This window comes from Aulonocara sp. 'chitande type north' Nkhata Bay, linkage group LG9, assembly GCF_057382095.1.
Source record: "Aulonocara sp. 'chitande type north' Nkhata Bay isolate Kocher_YH1m ecotype deep benthic linkage group LG9, A_spYH_male_GT1.1, whole genome shotgun sequence".
NCBI classification, from domain to species: domain Eukaryota; kingdom Metazoa; phylum Chordata; class Actinopteri; order Cichliformes; family Cichlidae; genus Aulonocara; species Aulonocara sp. 'chitande type north' Nkhata Bay.
This window is the reverse complement of record NC_141352.1, coordinates 35,501,229-35,524,147: the sequence shown is the minus strand read 5'-3', so window position 1 is coordinate 35,524,147 and position 22,919 is coordinate 35,501,229. Positions and strand designations below refer to the sequence as shown.

Genomic DNA, 22,919 nt, shown 5'->3' with positions numbered 1-22,919 from the left:
CCAAACGGGACACCAAAAAAAAATAAAATAAAATAAAAATAAAAATATATGTATATATATAGATGTTCCTGTACACTATGCCGGCCACTTGGCATACATGGAACGCCATAACCAAGTGGCCGGCATAGTGTACAGGAACATCTGTGCCGAGTATAACCTGGAAGTCCCGAGGTCAAAATGGGAGATGCCCCCAAGGGTGGTGGAGAATGACCGAGCTAAGATCCTGTGGGACTTCCAGATACAGACGGACAAAATGGTGGTGGCTAACCAACCGGACATAGTGGTGGTAGACAAACAGAAGAAGACGGCCGTAGTGATCGATGTAGCGGTTCCGAATGACAGCAATATCAGGAAGAAGGAACACGAGAAGCTGGAGAAATACCAAGGGCTCAGAGAAGAGCTCGAGAGGATGTGGAGGGTGAAGGTAATGGTGGTCCCCGTGGTAATCGGAGCACTAGGTGCGGTGACTCCCAAGCTAGGCGAGTGGCTCCAGCAGATCCCGGGAATAACATCGGAGATCTCTGTCCAGAAGAGCGCAGTCCTGGGAACAGCTAAGATACTGCGCAGGACCCTCAAGCTCCCAGGCCTCTGGTAGAGGACCCGAGCTTGAAGGATAAACCGCCCGCAGGGGCGTGCTGGGTGTTTTTATATATATATATATATATATATATATATATATACACTCAACAAAAATATAAACGCAACACCTTTGTTACTGCTCCCATTCCCCATGGGATGGACGTAGAGACCTAAAATTCATTCCAGATACACAATATAACCATCCCTCCCAAACAGTGGTCACAAATCAGTCCAAATGTGTGGTAGTGGGCACATCTGCTATATTGAGATAATCCATCCCACCTCACAGGTGTGCCACATCAGGATGCTGATCTGACATCATCAGTAGTGCACAGGTGTACCTCAGACTGCCCACAACAAAAGGCCACCCTGGAATGTGCAGTTTTTTGTGCTATTGGGGGTCTGGGGACCCAGAACTGGTCAGTATCTGGTGTGACCACCATTTGCCTCATGCAGTGCAACACATGGTCACATGGAGTCTATCAGATTGTCAATTGTGGCCTGTGGAATGTTGGTCCACTCCACTTCAATGGCTGTGCGAGGTTGTTGGATATTCGTGGGAACTGGTACACGCTGTCGTATACGCTGGTCAAGCACATCCCGAACATGCTCAATGGGTGACATGTCCGGTGAGTATGCTGGCCATGCAAGAACTGGGACATTCTCAGCTGCCATCTGCCCTGAACAATGTGAACCATGATTCATCCGTGAAGCGCACACCTCTCCAACGTGCCAGACGCCATCGAATGTGAGCATTTGCCCACACAAGTCTGTTACGGCGACGAGCTGGAGTCAGGTCAAGACCCCGATGAGGACGACGGGCATGCAGTTGAGCGTCCCTGAGACGGTTTCTGACAGTTTGTGCAGAAATTGTTTGGTTGTGCAAACCAATTGTTCCAGCAGCTGTCTGGGTGGCTGGTCTCAGACGATCTTGGAGGTGAACCTGCTGGATGTGGAGGTCCTGGGCTGGTGTGGTTACACGAGGTCTGCGGTTGTGAGGCCGGTTGGATGTGCTGCCATATTCTCTGAAACGCCTGTGGAGACGGCTTATGGTTGAGAAATGAACATTCAATGCACGGGCGACAGATCTGGTTGACATTCCTGCTGTCAGCATGCCAATTGCACGCTCCCTCATTGCTTGTGCCATCTGTGGCATTTTGCTGTGAGACAAAACTGCACATTCCAGGGTGGCCTTTTGTTGTGGGCAGTCTGAGGTACACCTGTGCACTACTCATGATGTCAGATCAGCATCCTGATGTGGCACACCTGTGAGGTGGGATGGATTATCTCAATATAGCAGATGTGCCCACTACCACACATTTGGACTGATTTGTGACTACTGTTTGGGGGGGATGGTTATATTGTGTATCTGGAATGAATTTTAGGTCTCTACGTCCATCCCATGGGGAATGGGAGCAGTAACAAAGGTGTTGCATTTATATTTTTGTTGAGTGTATATATTATAGTGGCATTCCCTTTTCAATTAAGCATTTATTGTAGTCAGATGCTGACTTGGGTACAGTTGCATATAACAAAAATCAGGGAGCAATTTAAGAAAAAAGATTGTTGATGGCATTTTGTTATTTTAATTTTAAATGAAAAATGTTTAGGATCATGTTAGATTGCTGCTGTCAGTGTGACTTTAAAAGGGTAATTAAACACTTAATATAAACAAGTTTGGATGATAAACATAACAGGTGAATTTATAAATATATATGTATGTATGTATTTTAATATCTTTATTTAAAATAGCATTTACTTGTGCAGTCTCTGTCTGTTCTTTCCTCTTGCAATCAAACAAAAATCAAATGGTGAAATGTTATTTTAAGCACCATTTAGACAACTTTTGTACTTAATATTTAAATCATCCCAAAATGCCACAGGACAAAAATAAATAAATAAATAACAGGCAGCATATTTTCAAGTCTTGGAGACAACATCAGGGAACATGATGGTTTGTGATGGACTGACCTTTTCACATAGGACTGTTGTGCCCCTATGTATCAAATGCAAAAAGCCTAAAAGCTGCAACCATAACATTTCTTCAGAGCTCCCTTAAACATCGCAGATAGGGTCCCAAAGCATGACTGCAGTTTAATGAATGAAATATTTGCAAAGAAAAGTATAAGGTAGGATAAGAATTTGAAAATCTGTGGTGGAGTACTTTTTGCTTGCGGTAAAATAAAAAAAAATACACATTCTGTCATGGTCCCTGTGCCCCGCTGGTCAATTCTCTATTGGGCAATATGTTTGTGGTTTGTTTGCTCTCTCTCTCTCGCTCTCTCTCTCTCTCACTCTCTCTCTCTCTCGCCACGGCGATGCTCACTGCGGGCTCCCGCTGCTGGCCCACACACCTGCTCATCACCACACCGGCCGCTGATCCCAGCTGATTACTGCACTACTTAGATGGCGAGTCTGCACTAGTCTTCGCTGGATCGTTGAGCTATCAGTATCGTTTTTGGAACCCGATGCGGAGAGGAGTGATTGAGGGGGAACGTTTTTGTACAGAAAGTGTGGAACACCCTTCTCCCAACCCTGTTTCCCACGGACCCTGGCGACCCGGATCCGTTTCCCCTGCACGTTGTATATAGCCACTTGGTGTATGTGTTCACTGTAAATAAACGCACTGTCCTTCGCTTAAAGGAAAAAAAAGAAAAAAAAAAGAAAACGGTGTCCACACTAGCGTTTTCAGTTGTTTTCACAGAGTTGCGCGTCCATATTGAAACAACCCAAAATGTTACAGTCCTGCGCATGCGCAAAAGCGAGTGGGTATTAAAGAATTTGAAGAAAAGCTATCTGGAGCATGTACAAACTGATATTAATCATTTTTAGGGCTGTCAAAATTGAGAGCAATCTAAACAACTGCTGTATAATGCCCTCCGCTATTAGAAAGTCTGCATTTTCGAGTGTCCACACTGCGACGGGGCAGCTCTGTTTTGAAATGTATGCGTTTTTGGGAGCGTTTTCAAAACGCTGTGTTTTTCCTTTTCAAAATTCAAAATTGTCAGAGAGGTTTAGTCGATGTAGCTATGGTATCAATTTGATCCTAGGTGACTTCCTTCTTGGGTTAATGCATTCACCGGCTTGGGTGCCGACTCAAGGGGTGACAGCAATAAAAAAAAAAAAAACTACAAAGGAAGTAAAATAAAATACAAAGGAAAACTTCAGCAAACTCCCCCCCCAAAAAACAAACCAAAACACACACAGAAAACACAACGAAAGTGTTTTTGGTGAGATATTAACGTGATAGAACAGCTACAGAACTGACAAGCTAACAGTAAACGTATTACATGAATCATGTGATATTTTTTTCTCTGATAGCACTGATGAATCCTTTTAAACATGTCTCGGTGCAATCCTTCACATGTTTTTGTCACTTGTGCATTAATGTCTCACCAGAAACACTACAGTTGTGTTTGTGAGAGTTGTTTTTTTCTACTTCTGTTCTATTTTATTCAACTTCCTTTGTGGGTTTTTTGACCTTCTGTTGTGTTTTTTTTTCTATTTCTTCTTTCTTTTATTGAAATACCATTCTGTTTCATAATAAACATTTTAAAAATAAGTGTTGAAGTGGGGATTTCAATAAGGGAATTCCACTGCAAGTAGAAACACTATACAGTTTGTTCCTATGCCAGGGCTGCCATCATGGGCACACAGATTTAAAGCAAATGCTACAAAACACAGTGCCTCTTTCTTGATAACTTTCCATTGCTAGAAATATTTTCTTTCTATCATCATCATAGTGAAACTGTTATGAGAATCCCAGAATTTCAGCATTTCTAATGAAAGCCCTTGCGGTTCACAATGACTAAAGGGAGGGGAAGGGCTAAAGCACACGGCCCTGTAAACGTGGGGTATGTGGGCTCTTGTGAGCTTGTGAGTTTTTTTGTGCATGCATTTCTGTTACGAACATGTGCAACACAAACACATCCTCTTGTTCCGCCATTTGGTTGCTAGTATGCACAAGTACAGGGGCAGATGTAGGGACAGACTGCAGAGAGCCTCACCACATGCTCCATACATGGACCTCACCGTCTGGGCGAGCCGCCACGCACTTACACCCTGGCTTGGCTCACAGAGCAGCCAGCACCGCTCATGAGGGAGTTGCTTGTTTAGAAGCACAGGAACGCCTGTTGCACGAGGAAGCAACCTGCGTTTCCAGAATGACCTTTTAGGTTTTAAAAGCACAGAAGTTTTAGGGGGAAGTCAGAAGCGGAGAGATGAGAGCAGAGAGATTGCGTTGCTCCACAGGAATGTAATAGTGATTGATGCGTCAAGGGATCTACTTCTCTTATCACCTCTACTCCTTTGCCAAAATATATCACAAAGTAGATTAGTTACATGTACAGCGGGAGGGGATGGGAAAATACATCATGCCAAAGAGTGGGGTAAATTTAGAATGACAGAAAATAACAAACAAACCCAGGAAGTTGGCTCGCAGGAACATTTGTGGCTGCTGTGTGTTTCTTTAAAACAGCTGGGAAGAATCAGAGTTTATGAGAAGTAGGAGAAAGCTTCCACACATGCACGCACGCACACATGCACCCAAAAGCATCTAATGTGTAATGCAACAATCATTTTCTATATTGTATAAATAAATTGTCTACAAACCTGGAATAATGTTTTCTTTCTAACTTGGAACAATATTCTTTTGGCTGGGAATGCGATAGTTGCACGGCTAGATGAAAGAGCTACTGGCAGTTCACTCAGCCCGCAGTTAAGAACCTTATCTCGACATTCACTGCATTCATGCGTGTGCTTGTGTGTGTGTGTACATCTCTTTCGGGCTAATCAGTGGTCTCTCCTTCCTACTAAAACACTCGTTCCTCTCCCAGTCACTCTCGACCTCCGTTGCCTGTCACTGCTAATCCTGCTCCAACAACAAGCCTTCATTAGTGTTCTTCCAATCCTCACATCCCAGACAGCGAGCTAAGCCTGGCCGTCATCAGATAACCAGCTACCATGGTTTCCTCTGGAAGCTTCTGGGGTGTTTTTTGGTGAGGGAATGTTCCCTTTTCTGCTGAATGGCTGACTGCTCAGACTTCCTGCTTTGGAAGAGGAAAAGATGAAGAGGTTCCAATAAGAGAGGTGGCTGACATTAGAAGGCATTGTGATTATTAATCTGGGGATGTAAGACTAGCTCTTTAATGAGAAGCCATGCCGACACACCAAGCCCCGAAAAGCCTCAGCCAGGGTCAAGCATCAAGCCTGAGCTCATGTGGCTCTTAGCCCGAAGCCACTATGAGATTATGAAAGGAATGCATATCAAAGGCCATCCTCGCTTGGCTGCTTGGCCGGAGACATGAACTTTCCCAAGAGAAGCAACTCACTGGGAGAGAAGGTCCCAGCTCAACTGTCACACCACATGAGATGCAAGCAGATAACACATATGAGGGGAATGCATAGATCAGTCTGCCTTATACAGACCAAATTGATTATGTGTCCGTGTGGACCACAAATCCATATCCACAGACACGAACACGTTTTCATCGACCCAACTGTGTTTTGAGGCAACATAACACAAAAGGGGATGAATATGAAGAAGTGATTGGTGCTTGTGCGTTACAGCATAGACGAGAACTGGCAAAGAAAATGAAAAGACCACGCACGCACGCACACACGCACGCACGCACGCACGCACACACACACACACACACACACACACACACACACACACACACACACACACACACACACACATATATTAAGGGCTCCGTCTTTGTTTAAATTGGCAAGCTGCAAAAGTGAAATAAATCTTGACTTTGCTCTTAGCATTTTTGAACATATAATACATTTCACAATGCAAAAAAACCCTCACAATGGATTGTTTTCAGTGTGAAAATATTCAACAATAATGTGTCAGTCAGTCAAATGACAGAATTATTGCCTTGGGGAGCTTTTCTTCCAGGATATTAAGCTTCATATGCGACTTTCTTTCCCCTAGCAGCAGTGGTTAACTTTGTAATTTGCACCTACTGCCATGAGATTAAAAACTTCAGTAAAGACATTTAACGGATTGCTGGCAGAAATGGCAAATATTGATACTAAACCACCCCCTCCCACAAAAAAGGCTCAAGATGTAAGATATGGTAAGCTTTATTGGCATCTCTTTGACAAATATGCAAAAAAGAATCGAAACAAGAAGATGGAGAAGATGAAGAGCAGTGCTTGTAGCTCCTAATGGCAAACTGTGCGAGGCAAGAGATTGTAGGGGGAAAAAATAGCCTTTAGAAAAAATAATGTGATATTGGAGCTGTTATTGGAGAGGGGGGCTTGGGACAAAGTCACCGCTTTCTTCAGGTCAGCATTGACTTAATGAAGTTGAATATCAGTCAAATAATTCTAAGCGATCACATTAAATGATTTCATTCAAAGAGTTTGCTAAGAATCGTTCAAATGTCTGGAGATTAGTTGAAAGTGGCTTTGTGGTGATTGACTTTGAGGGAAGCCAAAGAGATAAGTGAGGGAGGGGGGAGGTGGGGGGGAAGGCAAACATGTGAGGAAAAGAAATTGATGGAAATCAAAAAAAGTCAAATGAAGGGGTTGAGAAAGGGCAGGGAGGACGTGATAAGTCAAAGGGGTGAACGCAGCCGCATGGATGCATGGACAGTTTGAAGAAAGAAAGAAAAGGAAGGAAGGATGTCTCACCGTGGCAGGGAATTGTACTGTCTCTGTGCTTGTGGGAAATCATCTCTGTCCTCTTGCTGCTGTTTCTGGACCTGAGTCTCAACCGTTACAGAATGGCGTCCACTTGATGTCTCCGTCCCATTGCTGGCCTGTTAAACCCACAAATACAGTTAGCACAGACACAGTGAATACACAGTAACAAAGAGAGGACCAAAGGCAAGCATTTAAGCCTTTCAGTGCATGTTGTACTAACCCCATGTTGCTCTCCAATGCATCCATCGGACTATAGCATGCATACAGTGTGTGGATGTTAGTTAGGAAGCACTCAGAAACAGTTGAAAAAAAGTGTTGTGTAAAGCACTTTGAGTGCTCAGGATAGAGTAGAAAAGCGCATTATAAGAACCAGTCCATATAAGAGAAAAGAAAATTATTGTTTTGATAAAAGATGAATTGAACTTAAATTGTTCACACGAGTTCTTATTCGTGGGAAAGTGGCACATGCTGGTTGTTTGCAGCTTCAGTGATTCTTGGCTAGTGATTTATTTTATATTGTAGTCTTAAAGGTAGTAGAGCCCTAAGTGTGTTTAGCTAGTCCATTTAACCCTAGGTACCTTTTGAATGGCTTGTTTAAGGGATCTGTGTTGCCTGGTACACAGATAATAAAGTACTAAATGAACCGTGGTCCATATCAACCACACATTAAGAAAGGAGAACTGCTTTTAAAGAATGCTGTGATTAAAACAAACAAACAAAGAATCCTGTTCTCTTAACTTTTCAAACAAACTGCACTGGCCACATGGTTGATATGACTTTTCTCTTTAGTATGCATTAAACATTTTGCGATGGAGCTTATTTGTGTGAGCTGCAGGTCTTGATAGCTACAGTTTGGATCAGTTTAGCCCACCACTAGTGTGCTGAAGAGATAAATTATAGATGAGCATTTCCAGCTATGGCTTCATTCCGCTCATATGCATATGACAACACACTGCTAACCTGTACCAGTGTGCATGTGTGTTTGCCGTCTGATCATCTGTGAGGTTGACATGGAGATATCATCTCCCTCAGCACCAGCATGCTGCTAACGAGCTGGCTTATGAAAGAACGAGACAAGCCAATTACACAGAAGCAAGCTGAAGAGGTGTTGCAGGCGTGGCTTGACCACTTGTCAGCATTCATAAGGCTCAGGCTTTATTGTGGAAGGCAGGTAGTGGTGGATGGCTTGTATGAATAAATTAACCACTTAATAACTCACAATTTACCCAAATTTGATTTCTAAACCTAAGCAGCTTCTTCACAGTCTTTGGATTTGTGGAGCTGGCAGAACGTAGCTAAACTCACAGTTTAATGCACTTTGTCCTCTGATTTGCAGTAAACACAGGATGTCAAATACTGCCATTCAAGCAGATGGTGGTGTTGCAAAGGTACATACAGTACAAGGTGTCTTTTGGTGTCCATGCTTTTGACACACCAGCTACAGTAATGTGCATTTAATGTGAAATCTGCATTTAATGGTTGAAAGGGTGTCTGTGGATGCAGACAGCCAGTTGTGGATGTAAATGGTAAATGGACTGGTTCTTATATAGCGCTTTTCTACTCTTCTGAGCACTCAAAGTGCTTTACACAACTTGTGCATTCACCCATTCACACCCATTTGCACAAGCACATTGTTCTAAGTGCTTTCTAAGTAACATTCACACACATTCACACTCCGATGGATGCATCGGAGAGCAATTTGGGGTTAATATCTTGCCCAAGGATATTTGGCATGCAGACTAGGGGAAGCCAGGAATTGAACCAACCTTCCAACAGATGACCTGAGCTACAGCCACCTCTAAGATGTAGTGACATTTATCAGCCAGAACACTGCGGCAAGGCTCCCATTTGGGATTTTTCATTATTAAAACTATTCACTGATTAATTTTGTTTGCACTTGCGTTTTACGTACTTTTCGCTGTGTGGTTAGGCTGAAGAAACGATTGTGGGTTTGAGTTTAAAATTCCCCAATTTACAACATTAGCCCTATTTGCCACAAAATGATACCTTCCCATTGTTATCTCCATCAAGGAGGTTATGTTTTTGGTAGCATTTGCGTGCGTGCTTGCAATTCAGTCACAAAAAGTCTCAAATGATTTCTGATCAAACTTGGTCAGGGTGTAGAGTGCGGTCATGTTAACAATCCATTAAAATTTGGCTTACATTAACCAAGGTCTTCCAGGTGAACTGAAGGATTTATTGATCAAAAGATCACCAAAACCTTGAAACTATCAAACATAATATCAACATATATTAAGTACTGTATAAAGGTTTAAAATATCATATCACATATAACCTTTGACCTCTATTTCAAGTTCGAGGTATCTGAAGGTCAAAGTGTTAATAGTAGTATAATCAGCTCTTCTTACTGCCTTTATTTGTATTGACAGCATGTAGACATATAGAGAATGATATATGGGTATTATAAATATGTACATTACAGTAACAAGCAAGTGTCTAAACATGCTAAATATGGGGTATTAAGGTGCCCTTTGGGGGGGTATCAATAGACGCTGCGAGTGTATCTCTGTGAAGCCAAACACTTCTGATAATACAGCAATATCTGACCGACGAGAACAATTCTGGAATTAATCGATGGGGTAAAGGTGCGCTGGTGGAATGAAAAGCTGTCAGCAAAAACGTCTTCTTGGAAACGTCTTCTGTTCCTGAAATGACTGCTTTTCTCCTCACTTGGACAGCTGCAATAACAGCGCAATTACATTTCACTCAGCGTCAACATCAAGTCTTTTTCTCAAGCCCTCCGAGTCTTAAAAACATAATAGTATTCCACGTGGGCGAAGTGAATTGGACTCATATGTTTCAGGTTTCGCTGCAACAACATGTTTCCCGGGCTCAGAAACTGTAGAGCACATAAACCAATATCAGATGAACTGAGAGGTGGAAAAGAAAAATAATTTTACTGGAGTCGAATGTGGTAGTGAGAAAATAATTAGTCACGCACTCTGAAAGTTATTAATGTGATTTGAAAGGAAGTGAGGAGGAATCCTGCGGTGCTACACTCTTCAGTCTCAAACCGAAGGGTTGACGTGGATGACGCCATGCCAAGAGAAATGCATGAGAAATAGCCAGGAGAGAAAATCAGTCAGCCTAATGCCATTATCCAGGGAAGGGGAATCAGATTATTTCATGTTAGACCTGGAATATAATGCCATATAAAACATGACATTTGTTGAAATCAAATCAAAGAGATGTCCGTGTTTGTTTTTATCCAATAATGTGAAAAATGATGTCAATATGGCACGTTTTTATCTTTCCCCTGCTTCCTTGGTGGTGTCACAGACAAAGCAGGAGGAAACAAAAATTCTCCACCTGTTAAAACATGAGAGCCGGTGGGATGTAATTATGAAAATTATTTGCAGCTATCAAAAAAAAAAAAAAAAACTAGGACGAGGAAAGCAGCTGGGTGGGAGTCGAGCAAGACAGCCGAGGTGTAATATTTCTTGGTTCAGAGCTGGTCACAAACCTTTGAGATATCAAAGCAGGTTGCGATGATGGGCCAGCACTAACATATGGCTTTACCGCCCATGCTTCTCTTGATAGTATGCTTGGAGGCCACCACATAGGGAACCGTTTTAAGAGAACAGTCGAGCTGTACACAAACAGACATGTGGAAGACATTAAGATTGCTAATGGGCAAATACAACAAGAAGAAAGTGAGAGAATGGTAGTGAAACACCACATCCTGACAAAAGCCCAGTTGGATAATCAGTCTCTCTTAAAGTCACTGCACCGACCCAATTCCGCCAATTTATTATAAGCAAGCTCAGTCCATTTGCGGTTACCAGGGTGTGTAGCTCCGGGCGGTGTAACCATCTGGATCAAGCAGTGTGGTCTGCCATTTCCCGGCCTCTGGTCCAAGGAACCACAGTGAATAGGAGGTTGGTGTGGCTATCGCTATATCATTTAGAGACTTTGTAGCATGCACATAAGGCAGCACAAAAGTCATTTTTCTTTTCTGTATCTTTAAGTGAAACTGACCAATCACGTTGTTTTGCAATGTGGGAAGAAAAGAAAAACATGCCTTTATTTATATCAAACTCTTCTGTAACCGGTAGCAGCTTTCAAGTGTTTTCTTTATTAATTCATGGAATATAATAAAAAATATTGTCTATTTAGGTTTGCTGTTAGCTAAATTTATGCTACTAATGTATTAGTATTAGCTAGCTTCTTGGCTAATGCTAACTGAATGCTCAGATAACATCTTTGGTCAGTGCGACGTTGATCTTGGACCTATATTACTGTGATATGGGAACAACACCAACGTGACAATATCAGATCACGCATCAATCTATTCCACATTAACAACCAAGCCACATAACTTTAAGGTTGGTATTGTTCAAATACAATGGCAAATCCCATTGCTTATGGTATTTACTTTAACCATGTTGCCACTAAACCTTGCTTCACTACTTGCACAACATTACACAGCACTAATCCCTACAAAGTCATGCAGTAGCATGACTAAGAAGCCCTAAAAGGCGACAATCAATCAATGTCAGAGATCTGGTTGAAAGAAACACATCTCAGCACGGGTTTGCAATGCTGGTTTTAGGCTTTCCCTTATTTTTTCACAGCATGATATGGCCTTCCTGTAACGTGTTAACTCCTCGCTGGGTGTGAGATTGTTCTGGGCTATCTTAAATTCTAAATAGGGGGGTTGTGTAGGGCCAGAGAGATAGCAAGGGTGTTAGTGTGCCAACTGCCGAGTCTCGGACACACAAACACGACTGCCAGAGCTCGGGTGAAACGTTAGACCGCAAACCTGCGTGACATATCCAGGAAGCTTGTTTTCTGGGTTACTCATCTATTAATCAGAAGGCTGGTGGTTCAATCCCTGGCTGTTTAGCTCTGAGGAAGTCAAGTGACTAGTTAAACAGGGCTTACTCTTCAAGTAATCACATAGTAATAGAGTTAACTGTGAGGCACACAACACTAATCAACATGAAAGTACAATATTTAAGGAAACTAGTAGTTGCATAAGCAGAGCTAATATGTGCACACACATGAACCCTGGTAGCAGAATTCAAAGTAATAATAAAATCAAAAGAATTCACATAAATGTGGGCTTTAAAAGTTGCTGTTGATGTGTGTGATCCAAGTTACCAGCGTGGTGCTCTCCTCTGTGTGGTCATGCTTACTGGTGCTCTAGCCTAACAGCACAAATTGTTTTTATTGAGAAAGAGTGTGTGTATGTGAGGCTGGGGGGTGGGCTCTAGGAAAAACATTGCTTAACAACAGTTCTTTATGATGAACATCTGGAAATTCCCTCTTATAGACAAGCAGGGCGGGCAGGAGAAAAAACATACCAGCTCTAATTGCGTGTGCTGGGCTAAGTGGATTGACTGATAGATGAGGTTTTTGTATCTTGATCATTATTCCATTATGTTGGAGCTTAGGTTCAGCGATGGACCTGATCATTACAGCTGTTAGCAGCAGGCAGACCTGAGTGAAAAGCTGAGGTTAAACCCATGGAGACCAGGCCCCACACCTAATACTGATGCATGTACCCTTATCTTAGCCGAACCCTATTATTATCATTTTACACATTTTTCTAAAGTTCCGAAAGCAAAACATTTACATTGGCTTTCGTTTTAGCAGAGAATATTTTGTGTTTTGTAGTGTAGATTATAGTCACAGTTTGAATGGATTACAGATCAAATGTAAGTCATGCAGAATACATCTGCTAATGACGATCAGGCTATAAAATTGAGAGCAGCTACTTAACAGGCCTTAACGTGAGAATGTTTCATAAACAGCTTTTTCCAAATTAAAAATGAATTTTAAAGCTAAACCATTAAGCCAACATGGAAGAGCAGGGTCTTAAGTCCTCACGGGTCTGTTTATCCATCACATGTGGTGAAACCACTGATGAAGATCATGTGCTGTGACCCAGAACTGCACCCTAAAATAACCTAAAATCCTTAAATCTGGATAAATGATTGCAGAAATCTGAACTGCTGCTGTTCTTGAGTAACACTTTGAGATGCTAGCAGTTCCTGTTTGTGTACAGTATATTTGCGTGGAGGCTATCACAAAGGAGCCTCGCATGCTCAGGGGAAACAGGCATCAAAGTGCAGTTCTGCAGACTTTGATGTGGTAGGCATTTAACTGCCTGCCGGAGCATCTTGCTTTTCATGGTTACATTCCCTGAACGATTTGATTTATAAAAGTAGAGGTCAGAAAGGTTTCACTTTCATCATTGTGAACAATCTTCAGCAATGAAACTGAGTGAAACATGCTGTTAAAAAAGGACATATCAGTTTCAGTGCAGAAAAAAATAGCTCCGATGGCTTTGAACAGAACTCAGCTATGACTTTACATTTTTCAGTGTGGGTCAAAACACTGAAAATAAATAAATAAATGTTTTTTGTCATCACTACCTCCACCCACAGTTTTTAAACCCACACCAGAAGTTCACTTTCTGAAAGTTGTGACAAATCTTCCTCCGCCGAGGCAGTTCCCTCTGAGCAGTATTTGCTTTTATATTTTGTATGTAACATTACGTAGGAGCAGGTAGTGGATAATAGCTACTGATTTGTAAATAACAGGACATGAATAACCTCACCTTATTATATAATGTCATACTACAGTATGATATTATGTAACACATTTTGGGGTTGGCTTCAAAGAAAGGCAGATGTGAAATTTAAAAGTGAGGTCAGAGGTCCAATGTGGGATAATATTTCAATTCCCCATACAAAAGTATCATTCCCTAAATGTTTTCAATATAAACAAACACAGTAGAATTTTAGATTTTACGAAGGTTTAACCTTATTTGACCTTGAAGAAGAGGTCAGAGGTCCAAAGTAGAAATGGACCGATCCGATATTACGTATCGGTATCGGTCTGATACTGACCTAAAATACTGGATCGGATATTGAAGAGAAATAAAAAATGTAATCCGATCCATTAAATATGAAAAAAGCACCTCACAAAACTTGCGACATGGCGTAACTCAGCTCATAACCGTAGCATGTCAGAGCAGTATGCATCACGTGATAGAGCAGCTGTGTGTATTTGTAGCCTCGCTACCAAACCGGCATTTACCGAGAAAGTTATCCCAGAGAGAAGTAAAGCAAGTGTGTAAGTTCATCTCTGAATGTTTGTAAAGCATTCTAGCGTTAAGCTTAACAACCGATATATGGAGCGACTGCCTCTCTCCCTCCCTCTCCTGCTGCTACTTTAATCGTGAAACTGATTAATGATCAGCTGATCGGCTTTTCTGTCACGAGTCCGTCTCTCTTGTTTGTTTATTGCCCACTTTGCGCCAGAAAGAGGAAACCAGCGGCTGAACAACAGCAGCACGTTTAAGCTTGATAATCTGTTGTTAGAATTTATTTAATATTACTTTCTACACCAGGATCTTTTTCTACGTAGCTGACGGCTGGTAACTGTGCAGGGGCGGATCTAGCAAAGTTTAGCCAGGGGGGCCGATAGGGCATTAACAGGGAAAGGGGGCACAAAGACATCCTTTTCTTTCTTATTCTCATTTAAAATGTCTAGCTTTTAATAATTAATTATCTGAATCTTACACCCAAAGTTCTAATCTGATGTAAAATGTATAGAAGTCCATGACTGTATATAGTAACTACTAAGTCTAATATACCCTAGTAAGCCATAGTACTTTTTCCTTTGGGAAGGTACCATCTGTGCAGTCTGCAATTCTGTTGAAGAAAGATGTTGAATCTCTTTAATTATTCTTGAAAAATAATTGATTTCTGTGCATTTTTTTCACACTGCATCAAATTAAAGTTGATTACGTCAATTAAGCATCATGAGGTGGAGGGTGGTTCCCTATTTTTTTTACTTTTTTTGCTGGGAGTTTGGAACCCTATTAGTTAGGTTGCTTACTCTTTAATATACCAGAATAGGGAGGATAGACTAGGTTTAAGTTTATTAGATTGATCAGTATTGCTGAACTATGAAATATTTTGGCTGCAGTGTATTTTTTGCATACAGGTATAACAGAATAGCTTTAGTGTTTTATTTTTTTAAAACTTGAGTTTGAACTTATACAAAAAGCAGCAAGATATTAAAAAAACAGTTTTATTTATTAAAAAACACACTATATCGGATTCATATCGGTATCGGCCGATATCCAAATTTATGATATTGGTATCGGTATCGGACATAAAAAAGTGGTATCGTGCCATCTCTAGTCCAAAGTAACGTTATATCTAGAATTCCCATATATCATTCCCTATACATAGTTTTCTAAGTCATAAGGCTTTTTGTCAATTTTTTACCTGTAAGTCACTAAGTTGACCTTGAAGATCTTGGGGGATGTAAGGAAAGTTTTAACGGACTGTTAACCCTATAATGCCCTGTATCATATTTGATACATAAGTATCAAAATGTTATGGAGAAAAAATTTTTTTTTGTCTAAAATTAACATTGTTGTTAACAAAAAGTTGCCAAAAATGTCCAATGTATCAAATGCGATACAAAAAATATGTAATAAATATATAATAAAAATATATTATACACAACTTGATATAGCAAACAAATTGTGGATTTTGTTATAAGGGTTAATAAACATCTCCGACCTCCGCGCATCTGACTCCATTGCACTGTTCAAATCACGATTAAAAACCCACTTATTCAATCTTGCCTTTCCCTCTAGTTAATATTTCTTTTATGATTTTATATCATGCACTTCTATGCTCATTTAAATTCTTGTTTGCTCTGTACCTGTTGCTTTCCTATGTATTAGTGACAGTTATCTGTTTGCATATTTAGTACTTGCTTTGGTCCTATTTCTATTATCCTCCTCCTATACTCTATTTTACTTGTTAAGCACCTTGGCATACCCTTGGTTTTTAAGTGTGCTTTATAAATAAAGTTTATTATTATTATTATTATCTCAGTTCCCCCCATAAATCTGAATTTTCTGGCTATTTTTTTGATGGATTTGGTCTTTCAAGGTTGGCATAATGGACCTCTACAACCCGACCAATTTGATCAAAATTCATCCAAATTTTTTGAGGTATTGTGTTTACAGAAAGAAAGAATGTCATGGACGCACACTATGCCAAAACCTAACCTCCTTGCAGAGGTAAATATACAGTAAAGATGCTAACTATCCATTCCTGTCAGCATAGTCAATGTCAGTATGTCACTTCACATTTTTGTACTTGTCTCATCTTTCTGTAATATCTTTGGTTTTCAAAGCAAAATCCTTACCCTGTTCACTTTAAATAGAGCCATATCAATTCTGCTTCTAGACGACGCTAAGACGGGATTTCCCTCGAGTTCTGCTAATCAGTGTCAGCGCATAACACGGGTGCAAGTCTGCCTTTCCTAATAAGCTCTGCCACTGTGAATTCTTGTTCACATGACTAAAATAACATGAAAGAGGACTAATAAAACAGACTTCAATACTCAAGGGCTGGCCCTATATCTTATTACCAGTGGAGCAGTGGTGTGCCCGATAGTGTCGACGATCAGACGCAATTAAGAGCTCAGCGGCTCAGAGAGAAAGACTGAGACCTCTTGGTGGTGAGCAAACAGTTCACATCTAATGGCGGATGGGAAAAGAGAGATTAAGAAAACAGAGATAGACGTCCACTCTGTGTTTTTTTTTTTTCAAACATCAGTTTGACAAATACCGAAGAAAATCCAGAGCAAATACAGCCTGCCTTCATCTGTGTAGGAACACGGTGGGAAGCATGCTGCTGTGTTTTACCCAAACTCAATTGGACAGCGGAAATAACAGTAGAAGATGCTGGCCACTCCAAACCAATTTAACTGACAAACCAACACTGATAATTCTCTAGAAAATTGCATGCAAAATGTTTTAACTTTCAAGGTCTGACTTTCTGGCCCGTCATTTTCTAAATAGCTCTGCTAGGAGCAACAATTAGCCGCATCCTTTTCTCCGAGGTCAAAAAGTTACTGAGTAAAAAAAGAAACCAAAAAACTGAAGTCACTGTAAGTTATTATTGATAAATAACATGGAGGTATTTGACATCCCACATGTCCCGCGACTTGGTTATCTGTGTTTTTTTGTTATGGTTTTTAATGAGTTACACGCCTCTAAAACACCAGTTAAGTAAAAAGCGGGACAACAGTTTAGATTATCGGTGACCTGACAGGGAGTTTGGAAAAGGATATGATTCCTTACTTAAAGTTCCTGAACTTTTAATGCACAGCAGGGATGGATATGAGATCAAGTGTGAATGAATTAACAAAGGAATTAACTTGATTACATTTTTCCAATTATGAAGAATAAATCCCATTGTTGTTACAGATCAAGCGTTGGAGAGTAGAACGGCTTAAAGCAACTATTCTCAAATTTTAATTTAAATTTGTTTTAATTTAAAAATCCCTTTAATCAAGTCTAATGAAAATTAGAATGAACAGTGCGGGTAGGTGTCTTTAGTTTCTGTCCCCTAACATCGCCTTCCTTCCATAAGTGTGTCATATTTCCAAGACTGAAAAGGCAAATGCAGTGACTGCAGATAAGAAATTATGTCTAGGTCAAAGGTTGGATCCAGAAATTAAGAATTAGTCTACGAAATGTAGCTTTAGGTAATAGAGAAAACTAATGTTTTTGCAGTTTGGCAGTTTCGCTGTCTAAAAGGTTGATGGCATCACACGACAGCACCAGTGACAGTTTCATGCTGTGTTATAACAAACTAGTAATATTGTTGTTTTTGCTCTTTGCTTCATGCCACATCATTTGGAATTAATAAAAATTACTTTAATATTTTTAATCTATTTTAATTAAATGACCATCTTTTCCTTAACATGTGGACCAATCATTACACATTCAGCAATTATTAACATCTATGTGTCTTTTTTTTTAATGATTATTAAACCCACTTTTTTGGATTTTCCTATATAATAATATGTTCATTTCATCATCCCCACGTGAACCCGATGCTACATTCTCCAGTTGTGTTTGATTCATGTGTCGTGTTCAATGCACGTTGCCTCAGCAACGATATATCGATAACGATATTTTGCTCGACTCGCCACTAAATACAGAATAAATACAGACTGGTGATTAAGGCACAAAAAGTGTGAAAAAATGAGGTTGTTTGTAAAAATGACTGAAAAACAAAGATTTATTAGTGAGTGGCAGAAACACTCATATTACTACAATGCGTTCAAGACCTCATTTTTGCTTTCCACGTGTTTATAAAGCACTGTAGGTTTTAATCATTAGAAATTCATTTTAAACTCTGGCTCCTGGTTCCTTTTGTCCTGCCTCCCTCCTCTCACGCCCAATCAGTCCCTGCAGATGGCCGCCCCTCCCTGAACCTGGTTCTGTCAGAGGTTTCTACTTGTTAAAAGGGAGTTTACCTTATATATAAAGTGCCTTAATTTGACGCTATATAAATACATTCAAGTTAACAGAATAGAAGTGTTAGTAAGCAATAAAAAAATATGTGTAGGCCTAAGAATCCATTCAGCTAGTAACTCTGGATTGATCCCGAAGAATTTTTTAGGTATGTACACTCTCCTGGAATACAGCTCCTACTCGATACTCACCCAGGACTGGTTGAAGCTGTTGGTGTGCTGATGGTCCTCTACGTCGTCCTCCTGCTTGGCCTGCTGGAACTCATTCCTTAGTCTCTGTATCCGGTCATGGTTACTAGGCGCCATCTGACTGCTAGGAAAGAAAAAAAAAAGAAAGGAAATTAGATATTTAGACTCATTAATGCTTTGGTACACATTGGTTTTGCTAGCATGCTGTTACAGGTAATTCTGCGTTTCAGCAATTTACCTCTCCACATAAATGGTGCAGAGGATTTTTAAATCCAACAGTTGCGATTTGTGTTCCAACACTCTTGTGTTTTTACTCTCATCCTTTTATTGCCTGTGAACATCACTATAACTGAAAGTGTCCCTCGTGCACCATTGTCAGTGATGCATGTCTCTTTCAGACTGCAGAAGAATGTTGGCCTTTTATGGTACGCAGTCATTAAACGCTGTGGAAAACCCTCATTTACATCTCCTTCATTAAAGGCCTTTGAGGAGCCTGTCAATAGGAATCAATAGCTTTCCTTCAGCTTAATCAGGCTCTCCTTTTATCACCAGCTACAGAGGCAGCACATGACAAAATGCATAATTATGATGAGACAACCGGCTTGATAATAGGCCTGCATTTATGCATACCGCGGGGATGAAAGTGACCAAAGGTTAGGAATTTGAGCTGGGAGGGGATGTGAGAGGAGTGGGATGGATGGGGCGAGGAAAGGAGAGGGAGATAAAGGAAGGAGGACGAGTGTGGGGATGGCGCCGTGTGGGAAAAAAGGGAAAGGTTAATCAAGAGCATGTGAGAAAAGGAAAAGAAACAAAGTCAACCCCAGACAAAATTTCCAGTGAAACTTAAAGCAGGGAAGCATGGCGCAAGAAATAAAGAGCAGAGGGAGACAAAAAGCCAAAGACAAAAAAAAAAAAGGACCCTTGATATGAAGACCTGTCAGCCTGTCAGCGTGTCCTCCTGAGCAGCACTTACAGGTGGCACAGCAGCAGTGGAAGTGATTGCTTATTTGGACCCAGAGGATTCTGAGCACAATTATGGTGATAATTGCAGATTAGAATGAGCACATCCTTCTGATGATAATGGGCACTAGGACATGCTGCCAATCAAGCTTCATTAAAAGCACAATAAATAGCGGCTCATAAAGGATGCACGGCTCTCGGAGCGTGCCCCTTAGTAGCACTTGGCAAGACACAGTTATCGTGTTATTCGTACTTCCCGATCAAAATCAATTGTATTAGTTATACTCCATTTGATTCCTATAGCTTTATATGTGTGGGAGCGCAGGGAGCGTACATTAGGCCTTTTTATGTGGATGTGGGCAATTAAGTGGCTCACTGGGGTGTGAGGTAGCTTATGCTTTTAGGGTGTGGAGTAATGGTGAAGTCCCTTTATTACTGTTCATTACAAAATCAATGTTCCCTCTCTATTTACTTGAGGTTGCTTAAATAGCAAATGCAATTTTAAATAAATTAAATTACTTAATTCTAGTCAATAGAACCGCACATGTGCACTCCTCTAAATGTTCTTCCTGTTATCATACAAGTTTTCATTACTTTAACTACAGAAGCATCGAGGCTTCAACTTCAGAATTGTGTGCTTCCATGTGATTACCAGTGCAATCGTTTGACTACATTTGCAGATAGATATTTTGAGCAAAAGTGTAAATTAAAAAAAAAAACACATTTGCAACTGTGGGTTTATGTTCTTCATCATCCCTGCTTGTTGAGAAAAAAAGGTTTCACAACACTGTAATAGATCTGTGAACTCCAAATGAGCTTAATTGCCGCTCAAAGAGAAGAGTGAGCAAACTCCAAATAAAAGGCTCATAATTTTTTTTCTGTGCGACCTTCCATGGAGGGTCAGTGCTACCATGAGTATCTTGAACATGTACCACTGGGCGAGAGGAACCAACTGGTGATCCAGAAAGCACAGGTTATAAACAAGACAACTAGAGTCCATGTGCACTCACTGCATAAAAAGCCCCTCTGCCCTTCTCTCACTCACGAAAGTATCAATGTGACAGTGAAGATCTGCTCCACTGTGTGGTAGACGATGCTGTGGGGTGTGGAGTAGGAAAACATGAGCGAAGACAAGGTCTCCGGCAATTTAAAGAACTAGCAGTTCTTTAATACACTTTTTTAAAGCACTACAACAAATGGAAATTGCATCGAGTGTGGGCCGGGAATGACGGCTTGATTTACCAAGGGGTAAATTTGTCGTAGGTGTTCAAAGGAGGCATTTGCCATATCTAGATTAGATCTGGAGGGCCTTATCTTTTTTTGTCTTTCACCGTGATGGGATTCTTGGGAGTACTTTCAGGGTCTGTAAATATATTCATATGTTAATAAACGGAGCTCAAAATCGGGGGAGAGCACGAATCAAGCCCAAACAGCCAGCCGAAACTGTCCCCTGTCAGTGTAACAGCCAGCAGCAGGCCTGTCTGCATGCATAAAGAAGATGGATTCAGTTGCCTTTGCTAAGAGCCCCACATCGCTCAGGCACCTTGGTGGGTAATTAGTCAGCATGATTGTTGCCGCTGCATCAGGTCACCACTTATAAATGCACCTCCAAATACATCAATGTCTGTAATTGGCCTGTAGAACATGCGCCATAAGGAAAGACCAGGCCAACGGAATATGGTACGAATGAGCACTGCTCATCAGTTTGCTGTAAGCAGTGTGTTTGTGCATAAAAGGGAAAAGGTCACAGGTGGCATAAGTGTCCTCAGGGGTGCAAGCGAGCTGTCCGCATCACCGCCGCGCAGGATTGCAGCTAAAATATGCATCAGTGGGAAACGAGATAGTGTGTGTAAAGTTATTAAAAAACATGGGGGGAGATAAAGTGTCCATATGCCACAGCATTTTCACAGGCAGCATCTTTATTCTGTCCGGTATAATGAGATTTGCTCCAAATTCATCTGTGACTTTGCGGGCTGAAATGTCAGCACTTGGCCTCCTGGGTTGGCTGTGTCTCTCCCAGATGCATGCAAACATCACCGCGCGACACAGTCGGCAACACAAAGATGGAAGAAGAGACAAAAGAGCCAACATGTCTTTTTCCCCCCCTCTCTCGACTATTACGGACGCCTGTATCCAATAAAGACACACCGATGCTGAATTTACTGAGTAAAAGCTTTTTTCTGAGGACTTATCAAGAGTAGTGAACATACGAATTCCTGGCCTGCAAAGTCGGATCACAACAACAATTCAGAAAGAACCTAGAGCTCCTCGAACTTGTGAAGAACTAGCAATGAGCCAATCACATTACAAAACATCAGCCTATACAGAAACAGCTTTGCCACTCTTTAGCAGCAAACTTTGAGGCACCGGTAGTGTGCATGTGTCTGTGTGTACCCCCACACCCATCCACACCTGTGCTTTCACATGGACATGTTGACAGGGGTCATGAACACTCTAAAGCTGCATTTGGGGTATGTGGATGCCTGTCTGTGTAATAGTCATCCTTTGATCCGGGAGGATTTAGCAGATGCCTCGCACACCACAAGGCTTAGGCCCAGGATGTAAACTATGCAGCAGCCCTCATATTTGCTTCTGTTGGTGGATCAAAGCTGCGCTGAGTCTCTACATGCCCCGTAAACACCGCCACCGGCCAATAAATGAGTAATCCAATCACCAAGAGTGTAATACGGGTCATATGAGCATACCTAAGTTCAGGGGTATTCGAATGAGAGCAGCAGAGTGTTATAATCCTCGGAATAAGATTTCAGAGATGAAGTTTGACTGGAGTTCAGGCTGTTGCTACAGAAATGTTCATTTCCAACTAAAAGCGGAAAAGGGTTGAACTGCCGGAGCTTCCGTGCGACTTTAAAATCATACATTCTGTTATTTCTTATCTGATCGCTGTTGATTGAAATTCTATCAGATTATCTGGTTTCTTACTGGCCGCAGTATCTCTGTGCAGCAGATGAGGGGGGGGGGCAGACTTCTTAAGTTTGGGCCCTTTGGCAATCTTGCATCAAGTCAAAGGCTTAGCTCATCTTTATTCCACCGCCCTGTGGACTTTCATTTATTTCAAAGACAGAAAGATGAGGCATTTGGGGGGAAATGGACAGCCTTTGGGACCTACCACGATGATAGAAAGAGATTAGATCTGCATTACTGCTGGTCATTTTTGAAGGGGAGAGGGACAAAGATAAAACATTTTT

General features: G+C 41.1%; 1 protein-coding gene across 3 annotated transcripts in view; it reads right to left on the bottom strand.

Annotated features, from left to right (window-relative positions):
- LOC147322725 (partitioning defective 3 homolog) overlaps nt 1–22,919 on the bottom strand; it is a 355,660-nt gene that overhangs the window by 5,141 nt on the left and 327,600 nt on the right. For 2 of the 3 annotated variants that reach the window (XM_086307269.1, XM_086307270.1), the window contains 2 exons: nt 18,757–18,877; nt 7,228–7,355 (listed from right to left, as the gene is read on the bottom strand). In XM_086307269.1, coding sequence (XP_086163395.1) covers nt 7,228–7,355; nt 18,757–18,877 — 249 coding nt within the window. The remainder of the gene's footprint in view (nt 1–7,227; nt 7,356–18,756; nt 18,878–22,919) is intronic. The other variant, XM_086307271.1, reaches the window with a different exon arrangement.